This window comes from Corvus kubaryi, unplaced genomic scaffold (assembly GCF_017639235.1).
Source record: "Corvus kubaryi isolate FWS band 111438036 unplaced genomic scaffold, C.kubaryi_AGA036_p1.0 78, whole genome shotgun sequence".
NCBI classification, from domain to species: Eukaryota; Metazoa; Chordata; class Aves; order Passeriformes; family Corvidae; genus Corvus; species Corvus kubaryi.
Window position 1 is genome coordinate 2,302,678 of NW_024582065.1, and position 10,330 is coordinate 2,313,007.

The window sequence follows — 10,330 nt, forward strand, 5'->3', positions numbered from 1 at the left end:
CTCCCCAGGGAATGGGCACGGCCCCAAGGCTGCCAGAGCTCCAGGAGCGTTTGGACAGCGCTGCCAGGGATGCCCAGGGTGGGGCTGTTGGGGGGTCTGTGCAGGGACAGGAGCTGCACTGGATGATCCTGGTGGTCCCTTCCAGCTCCGGATATTCTGTGATCTTGCGATCCTGTGACATAAGGGAGGGAAATCACCTCTAAGGCCAGATCTGGAGTCCAGAGAGCTCTCATGAGGAGGGCAGCAATTCTGGCTGGCTGTGCTTTAGCAGGAACTCCTCTGACAGCTGGATTTGGGCAGTTTCAGAAACAGGGAGAGGACCCTACATTTTCCTGCTCCTTCCCGTCTCTGCCTCGAGCTGCCAGGCTGGTTGTGCTGGATGGCAGCATCAGGGAGTTGTTCAGGGTCTTCCAGGGGGCAAGTCCCCATTTGGCAACCTTAAATTCCTCATTCTTCTGCTTTTGTGAGTTCACTACACATTTCCTGATGATCTTTATTAAATCTGGAGCTATTTTAATGCCAGATACAGCCCAGTGAGCTGCTGGCAGTCTATCTATCCCTTTCCTACCATCCCCAGCTTTGGGTTCCTGCTGTTTTCTCCCACCCTGGAGCCCAGCTGACCCCGGAGCAGACAGAATTTGGTAACCCTACAGAAAATGCAGCAGTTTCTGGCCCCTGGGGCAGCTCCTGGGAGGTGTGAGCAGCAGGATGGGGTATCCCGGGTGCTGTCCTGCTGTTGTGGGGCAGGACCACCCTGCAGTGTCCCCTGTAGGTGACAGCTGACTGTGTAAAAATAGTGCAGCTCCTCTCCTTTCTCTCTGCCTGCATTAAACCTGCTCTGTTTTCCCTCTTTCCCTCTGCTTTCCTCATCTGGAATCTCTTTCCCCTTTATCTCTCTTCACTAGTTCTTGCATTAATGCATAATGGGAGAGACAAGCCAAGAACCTGCTGATCCCAGCTGAGGTTTTGGCTTTAAAGTCTTAACAGAAAATACTATCAAGAACCCTCCAGATCAATGTTCTGCTGAAAAAGTTTTCCCAAACTAATCCAAGGAAGGAGCACTGTGTAATCTTTCTTTGAGGTTGAAAGGAGAAAGTGCTAATTTCATGCAGAAGAGATTGTATCTTGGGCCGGCATAGGAATAGAAAATAAATTGGTATTAAATTACATTCGTCTGCCTCAAAATAATCTAATAAAGCATCTTCTGGATCAATAGCTGAATCATTATCCCAGGCACACAGTGAGCTTTCCCTCTTTTAATTTGAGATTCAAGAAAAGAGTTTTTTGCATTACCATAGTAAAAAGAATAATACTTTAAGTCTTCATAGGAAAAAGGCAGAAGTAGGAAAAAAAAAGATAAGAGCCACACTTCGTGCCTTAAGCAACTGTCATTCTTCATTTGAAACTTGTAATTTATGGGTAGTGTGAAATAAATTTTTATATTTAATGACTGTCAATCTGTCAGCTTTGCTGACAAAAAAATCCAACAACGCAGAGCAAAAGGACTTTGTGTGCAGGAAGGGAGGAGAAGGGCAAGATAAGGCTTTCAACAACTTTGTTCTCCTAATTAAGGCTCACTAGGGAAAAAAAAAGGAGAAAATGGCACAGTTCTCCCCTGAAAATGCAGTTTCATCAAAAGAAAATGAGATGTGTCGGCATTGGCTGCAGTGTGCACAGTCCAAACAAGGCTGACGTGGGGAGAAACTGCAACCATATGCAGACTGTGGCCAAAAAAGCTGGAATCACAGGGCTGTGGATTCCAAATCCTGCAAAAGAGCTCAGTTTATCAAAGCATGGAGTAAATATAGAGAGAACATGGTCAGAATAGGCAAAAGCAGACTAAAAGTGTATGTCTGATTATTTAAAGCAGTGAGACTTCAAATAGGGACTGAAGAGTGACCTCAGAAATGACATTAAGGACGTGATGGAGGGTGAGGTTATTCCTGAGGCCGGGAGGGGTTGGTGGGCGCTGTCAGCCTGGGACAGTCCTCAAACTTCTTCTGTCTTCAAACAGCAGACTTTTTTCTTTTCCCTGGAATCAGGTTCCCTGTAATATATTCATTAATGCAGCAGGTGGAACAGGGAGTACAATGTAAGTCCAGGGCACCAAGCTGGGAAGAGATACAAACTGTACAGAGCACTGAATCACAATTCCAAATGATCTTGATAAGTGGGAGAAATGATCTGAAACCAATAGCCTGCGACTCCCTGCAGGGAAGAGAAACTGAGAAAGGTGAACTCAAATACATCAACTCCAAGCAATCCATAACCAGCTGCACAGCACTGCAGGAATTTGGGAAAACGGGATGGGGGGAACTCCCCCAGAGGCAGAAAATGCGGTAAAGGGGAGGGTGAGGCCAGGCTGGACAGGGCTTGGAGCAGCCTGGGCTGGTGGGATGTTTCCTGCTTGCCGGAGGGTGGAATGAGCTGGCCTTTAAGGCCCTTCCAACCCAAACCATCCTGGGATTCCAGCCTCTGGTGATCCCAACACTTCTCTCAAATGAGCAGGAGTTTTCTGCTGGGGGCGTTGATGCCAAGACCTTGCATGTCTTGCCAAACAAGAGGAGTGCAGGGGATGTGCTGCAGCTCATTATCCACATTCTTTGAAATGTATTGTCCCACACAGATTTGCCCGGGGTGTTTCCCTGTGGACAGCTGCCAGTGCTCTTGGCTTCTCATGTTCCCTGTCAGCATCTCTGTGTGGGTGAGGAGCAAACAAAACCAAAACTTTTGATGAGCAGCCTTTGCAAAATAACCCAAAGCTTCCCATGGCCCTGTCTTGGGTGGGGATTGGAGCTGGGCCCTGAGCTGGTGACAGATTTATGGGATTTTTCCTGGTACCTGGATGGTGTTGCCTGTTCCCAGTGTAACAAGATCCCATGAGGGTGAGTGGCTTTGGAGTTGTTCCCGTTGCCTGTGGAGCCACGTGAGGGGATGAACCCACAGCTCAGCAATGCCTGGAGCAGGCAGGGCTGCAGAACCCATCCCTCCGGGAGGAGAGCGGCCTTTGCTCCAGGAAATGCACACGGGCACTGCAAGGAGCTCCTTTTTTGGTTTTTTTTTTTTTTTTTTTCAACCATTCACCACTGGATTTGCTTTGTTCCAACCCTCCACGGATCCTGCAGCTTTTGGGGAGCTCTGACACCACCATTCCCAGGCTAAGGAGTTCTGTTTTCATGGTGTCTCTCAGCGTTGTCAGGTAAACAGCTCCAGCATATGCAGCCGCTCTGGAGGATCCATCTGTGCCTGAGCCTCCTGCTTTTGTTCTGGAGCTGCTGGAGGGGAAACTTGCTCCACATCAGCACAGCCTCCTGTTGTGAGGAGGGCTCCAACTCCTGCCCTGCCTGTTATCCCTGTTCCTGTGTGCTTTCCATGACCTGATAAAGAGAGAGCGACCTCTTGTCAGCCTTGAGATCTTCCTTCGCCTCCTCTGATGTCCCCAGCCTTGTCTTGGGTGTTTGGCTTCGACGGAAACACTCCCAGGAACAGAGGGGGTGCAACTGTGGGATCTGTAGTTCCTGAATCCTGACTGGCTGATCCAAGAGGAGGAGGAGGAGGAGGGGGAAGCCTCGTGTCTGTGCTGCTCTTCAGCCCTTCGCACTCCTCAGGCTCCAGCTCCGGACCCCCGCCCTGCCGAAGGTGAGGGAACTCCTGGGGAGGGGGGAGAATCTCCCCTTGTGGCTGTGCCTTCGGTGCGGGAACACTTTTGAGGAACTACAGAGGGTTAAAACCACATTTCTGAACCCAGCCCAGGGCAAGAGTCACATGCACCGGGGAGATTTTGCAAGTCGGTGCTTGCAGCTCAGGGTGAGGAGAGGGAGGCAGGGGCACAGGCCCGCTTAATCCCTGGTTCCAGGAGGCGCAGGGGACACAGGGACCTTCTCCAGCACAGGCTGGGACCTTCCTGCTTGGTGGTGGCACAGTGTGGCACCCGTGCAGTGCAGAGTGGAACAGTGGCACATACAGGACAGGCAGCAGCAGTAGGAGGGAGCTGAGCTGCATTCCCGGCGCCAGGAGTGAGCTGGACCAGGTAAGGCTCTGCTGGCTGCTCTGGGAATGAGGCAGAAGGACCTGCTGGGTGTTCTCTGCTGTTTGGTGAGGGCTTGGAGGTGTCCAAAAAAGAAGGAAGCGAATTCACCAGAGGGATGTTGGCATTGCATAAAGAATAAGAGATGTGGAGAGACACAGAGCCCAGGAGTGCAGGAGAGGAGAGGCTGCTCCTCGAAGTAGCTCAGGAGGCAGCAGAGGAAGGTTTGGGGGGATCCAAACCCCAAAATGGGCACTTCAGGAAAAGGCAACAGAGCCAAACTGTGCTGCTCTAAGAGGTAAAAGCAAAGCTGCGTCGGCTGAGGAGCTCCCAGCATTGGGGAATGCTGTTTCCCTCCTGGGGATGGCTGAGCTGCCCTGGCCTGCTGCACCTTTGCTGTCACCTCCTGGGGACTGTCCTCCAGCGACCCCAAATTCCCATCCTGTGAGCCAGAGAGCCTTGTTTCATCTCCAAACAGATGTGCCAGCAGCAGCAACAGGGTGGTTGGTTTTAAGCAGGTTTTTCTTCAGTTTCTAATTAGTTTTTTCTTCAGTCTCCTCTGGTTTTTCACTCTTTGCTTCTGTCTTCTGTGGGCTTTTCTGTCTTGATTTTACACTCCCTTGTGTTTGATGGAAAAGAGGGAGAAAATTCAGTCTGAATGCACCTTTTGGTGCTGGGATGTGCCCTGTGACACGTGGCTGCCCATGATCCTCATGGCAGAGCTGTGCCCAGGGGAATCTCTCCTTAGCTGTGCAGGTGAGGAGCAGGTGCTGTGCCCATCCTGTGTGCCCACACTCACTGCTCACCCTCTGTGCTTTGATCCTTTAAGTGGGAGGTTTTATCCCTTTTATGTTTTTTTTTTCTCTGTGATCAGAAGACTGTCTTGTGTTGTTTGTCTTGCCTCCATTTCCTTTTGGACATTCTTCAACCAGGGACTGTCCTGGCTTTGTGTGAGGGGGAAACTGCAGCAACTGTCAGAAAGAAAACAGAAAAAAGGTTAGAAAAAAACAGAAAAAAAGGTCAGAAAAAACCCCAATCCTCTTTGGAGGGAGAGTGGGTGAGATCCGTGAGGGATCCTCCCACCAGGAGACAGCGAGAGGCTGCTGGTTTGAGCAGAGGTTAAAAAGTAAATGGTGGTTTTGGAGAGCTGGAGTGGAAGGTGATTGAAAAGTAAACTCCAGAGTCCTCCAAGCATTTAACAGCCGCCCACAGGTGCTGGCAGGAGGTTAGAGAGCTTTGTCAGCAGGGAAAGAAACACCTGGGAAACCTTGGGCAGGGTGCCTGCTGTGAGAACTTCCCTGAGGAGAGGGGAAAGGAAAAGAGAGGAGAGGGGAAAGGAAAGCAGAGACCCTCAAAGGCTTCACTGCTGCTGGGTGGGAGCTCCTGCTTGACTCTGCCTTCAGCAGATGCATTTTTCTTCCTTATCTGCACTTCTCCCTTCCTGTGGTGAGGATTTGTCCCTGTGTCACTGAGCAGGAGTGGCACTTCCAGGGAGGGACATTTACACCAGCTCCAGGTTCTTCTGAAGGTGATGGCAAAGAGGCCTGGCAAGGAGAAGTCCTGCCTGTTCCTTGCTAATTGCTTACAAAATGGGAATGCTGAGGGATGTCAGGACAATTTAAGGAATATTTAGGGGTGACTTTTCGAGCTCTCAACAAAAACCAAATATAAAAAGTGAGTCTGTGTGTACTGAGCTCACACTGGCCAACACCAGGTGCTGACATCCCCAAGGACCACAGTCACTGCTGTTATCCTTCATCTCTGCAAGATTTGGGATTTTCTTCTTCGCTTTTCAGGGCTTGAAAATGCCTCGTGGCTCATGGAAAGCAGGATCCCAAGGAAGGCAGCAGTGGGAGTGCGAGTGAGGGTTTCACAATCTGCTCCCCACTCTGGTGCTGTGGGGCTGGTTGTTGCTTCCCAGCAGGAAGAGAGAGAAATGCTGAATTAGAGACATCAAAGCTGAATTTCTGGCCAGACAACACAGAATCCTTCAAGGAGAGGCACCTCCAGCATGGCCCAGAAAAGCCAAACTGGTGGAACTGAGAAGAATGGATCCTCCCTCCCCTACTGCAAGAGGGATTTCAAGGAAGGAGCCCTGCAGTGGGTGACAGGTAAGGGAGCAGCGTGTTGATAAGGGGAGAGGCAGATCTGAGCTCAGTGTCCCTAAAATAACCACTGACAGATTTTATCAAAGACGCTCTTTAACAGCATCTCACTTGCCAAAGTACCCAAACATTGTGGATGTTTCAGCAATTTGGGAAGGGGATGGAGATGCTTTGGGGTTTTTTTTGGAATGCCTGATGTGCAGGAATGAGTGAATTGACCAACTGAAATGCAGCCCCCTGCAAGTCCTCTCCTCTTGGCCTTTGAAGTCGGGAAATCTTCGGGAAACTTGACCTGTGCTGAGGCAGCAGGGGAGGGGGATTGTGCCCCTGTGCCCCTGTGCTCAGGTGAGACCCCACCTGCAGAGCTGCCCCAGCCCCGGGGCCCAGCACAGGAAGGACCTGGAGCTGCTGGAGAGAGGCCAGAGGAGGCTCCAGGGGGATCAGAGGGATGGAGCAGCTCTGCTGGGAGGAAAGGCTGGGAGAGCTGGGATTGTTCAGCCTGGAGAGGAGAAGCTTTGGGGTGACCTCACTGTGGCCTTGCAGGGCCTGAAGGAGCTGGCAGGAAAGATGGAGAGAGACAATTTCCAAGGGTCTGGAGTGACAGGACAAGGGGGAATGGTTTCAAACTGCCAGAGGGCAGGGATAGATGGGATATTGGGAAGGAATTGTTCCCTGGGAGGGTGGGCAGGCCCTGGCACAGGGTGCCCAGAGCAGCTGGGGCTGCCCCTGGATCCCTGGCAGTGCCCAAGGCCAGGCTGGACAGGGCTTGGAGCAGCCTGGCAGAAGGCAGAGCCATGGATGGCTGTTCACTCACATCCCCCTGCACCCTCCAGCAGGGCCCCTTTTTGCCCAAAGTGTCTCCAGGAGCAGCCCAGGGACACCTGGCTGACCTTGGAGCTGCAAAGGGGAAGGAAATTTGGGTGAAACCTTTCAGCAAAGCAGGATCTCAGCTGAACCAGCCACTTCTTTCGACCCAAACTCTTCCTCTCGCTGTAGCACAGCTTGTGTAAGCTCTAGGTGATGCCAGATGGGCTGCCTGGAGATCACAGCTCTCCTGTGCTGCTCCTCAAATCTAGGACAGGCTGTCCTCACACTTTTCAGGCTCCTAACATGAGTGAGTCTCTAGGATGCATCTTTGATCCTGGCCCAAGCTGACACTGGAGGAGCCTTGAGCAGAGCTACGCTCCAGGAATGCTGCTGGAGGATCTGTGGGTGCTCCAGGGCAGCCCTGCCACATTCCTAAGCAATGGGATTTCTGGAAAGCTCTTTAATTAATCGCTGAAGTTGGTTTTTGTGGTGGGTGGGCAATGGGGGGGGGGGGGTCTCTAAGAGGGAAATGAGCCTTGGCATCACCCAGCAGCCTGAGCCTGTTGTCCTCCCAGGCAGGGGTTGTTGGGGCAGGACATGGTTGTGCTGCAGAACAGAGCATGGTGTTATGTCCTGTTACCTCTGGCTGCTCCCTCCTGGGATGTTTTTGGAGTTTCCTCCCTCTCTGCAGTTTGTTTCCTTACAGGGGGGGTCTCAGGCTGCTTCCAGAGCTCCTTAGCAATGTCCAAGGAAGGGATTCTGGAGCTGTTTAAAACACACCAGGGTGCTTTGTGCTCTCAGCCTCCCCTTTGCCAGGTGCTCCTTGGCTGTGGGATAAAACCCCCCCAGTCCTGTGCTCACAGCTCCTTTGGGCTCTTGCAGAACCCCCCCAAGGCCGGGTGCTGCTGGTGCTCAGCATGGACAACACCTGCCCCAGCTCCTCCTTCGACATGGACCTTTGTGCCGAGAAGCTGCAGTCCCTCGGCGTCCAGGTGAGCTCCCCTGCGAGGTAATTCCAGCTGGATTTGCATCATTTGCATTTACACCCACAAATGCAGCAAATGGCTTTGGGGTTTTTTTTGGTTTGAGAGTCACAGAATCACAGAATAACGAGATTGGAAGAGACCTCCAACATCGTCGAGTCCAACCCATACCATAACACCTCAACTAGGCTATGGCACCAAGTGCCACATCCAGTCTGTTTTTAAACACATCCAGAGATGGTGACTCTACCACCTCCCTGGGCATTCCAGTACTTTATTATTCTTCCCGTGAAAACCTTTTCCCTAATACCCAACCTATACCTTCCTTGATGCAGTTTGAGACAGTGTCCTCTTGTTCTGTCAGTTGCTGCCTGGTGGAAGAGACCAACCCTGTCTGCAGCCTCCTTTCAGGGAGTTGTAGAGAGTGATAAGGTCACCCCTGAGTCTCCTTTTCTCCAGGCTAAACAACCCCAGCTCCCTCAGTTGTTCCTCACAGGGCTTGTGTTCCAAGGCCCTCACCAGCCTTGTTGCCCTCCTCTGGACACGCTCAAGCATCTCAATGTCCTTCCTGAACTGAGGGGCCCAGAACTGGACACAGCACTCAAGATGTGGCCTCACCAGGGGAAGAATGACCTCCCTGCTCCTGCTGGCCTCACAATTCCTAATACAGGCCAGGATGCCGTTGGCCTTCTTGGCCACCAAGGCACATTGCTGTCGCTTGTTTCAGTCCAACTTAAGTCTATTCCCAGTGGGCTGGAAGTCAGCTGGGATGAACTCGGCTTAAACCTCAGTGAAGAAACCCTTTGAAGATAGTTTGGAGTGAATTTTGCTTGAAATTCACTCTGATAGGGTGGAGCATCCCTGGGACAATGTCTTGTCATGTCCTTTGTCACAAAAAGGCTTTTTTTTTTCCCCTTGTGACTTTCCCAGGCAGATTTTACTCCCTGCACCTGAGACAGGAACACAAGTTTTGGCTCTGTGGCAGCTCTGTGGGTGGGATTGGAGGTGCTCCCTGTGGGAGGGAGCTCTGGGACACAGATTCGGGTTGCAGTGCCCCACGAGGTTTGCCCGGTCTGGTTCTGCTGGGAACTGGAGCCCAAACTGGAGGGTGGCTCTGGTTTTGTGTTTGCTCCCGGGCAGGTGCCGGCGGATCCGTGGAGAAGGCTGCTCCAGGAGGGTGTCCTGAGGCCCGAAGTGAGGCGGTACCTGTTCTACAGCTCCAGGGCCTTCCAGATTGCCATGGCTGTGGTGAGGGCACCGCGGGCTGCCCGGCCTGGCACCGGGGTTCTCGTGCCCACCGGGGGAGTTGGGTTTGGCTGGGGAGCAAATCCTGGTTCTGACACATTCCTGGTGGGTTCCCTTGGCAATCCCAGCTCACAGAATTCCTGTGGATGGAGGGCAAGGCCCTCTCTCCACCCCCTTGCTGGCAGTCCCAGCAGAGCAGGCTGTCGGTGACCAGCACATGCTGAGCTGGCACTACCTAAACCAGACCTGGTTTGTAACTTGATTTTAAAGATCTGAAGGTGTTCTAGTCCTGATGCTCATTTAGACCAGCAAATCAGTCAACTTTTGGTCTTGTTTGTCTTCTTCTGGTGAAAGAAACTCCCCCAGAGACCCAACCATGAGCATCTGCTGTGAGGCTGGTGCTTTGCAGTGTGCTGAGGGTGTGATCCAACCCAAATCCCTGTTTTAATTCCTTTTTTAGTTTTGGATAGCCATTATACAAATCTCCTTTCACTGATACTGTGGGAATTGGTGCTCAGTGCTGTGAGGGGTTTGGTGCCTGTTTGGTGCACCTGAGTTGTGTCCTTATGAGATGATGCTGTGCCCTACATGTCCCCCACCTGCTCCTAGGCAATCTCCTGCCCAAATCCATGCTCTGGGAAGGGAGGGAATCCAGTTTTCCCTGACTTTAACACAGCCCTTGAGCCCTGTGTCAGTCTTGTAAAGGAGTGGTCTCTGCACCACCTTGAAATAGGAACTTCTAAATCCAGGGACTCTGAGAATTATTATCAATATGCCTCAGTGAGTGCATTTCTTATCTCAGTGGAAGAACTCCGCTGAAATCCTTCCTAGGGCTGAATCATCATTAATAATTCACTCTTTGTCTTTGGTGAGTGGTGATTTTTTTAAAATAAACTAGGGCTCCCTCAGTCCTTCCAGTCCTTTCTTTCCTCTATTTATTATTGGAAAGAGCTTCTGTCCTTTCTCACCCTCTGAAAAATCTCGTGGGACTTAATTTATGAGGGAGAAGGGACTGTTGTTTTCTTCTTCCCATGACTTTTCTCACTTTCATGGATTTGTGACTCTCACCAGCCTCTCTATTTTTTCCCAGGTTTTCTACATCTGTCTCTGGACAAACCTTTACTCCACGCTCCAGCTGAGTCCTCTGGGACGCTACTGGGGGG

The 10,330-nt window shown here is 51.5% G+C and overlaps 1 protein-coding gene across 1 annotated transcript; it reads left to right on the forward strand.

Moving 5' to 3' along the window:
* Positions 1 to 3,434: 3,434 nt before the first annotated feature.
* TMEM268 (transmembrane protein 268) lies at positions 3,435 to 10,326 on the forward strand (the record flags this gene model as incomplete). Its single annotated transcript, XM_042052781.1, has 5 exons — positions 3,435 to 3,639; positions 5,824 to 6,138; positions 7,822 to 7,931; positions 9,063 to 9,170; positions 10,258 to 10,326. Coding segments are annotated over exons 2-5 (387 nt in total), but the record flags the coding sequence as incomplete, so codon positions are not given.
* Positions 10,327 to 10,330: the final 4 nt, after the last annotated feature.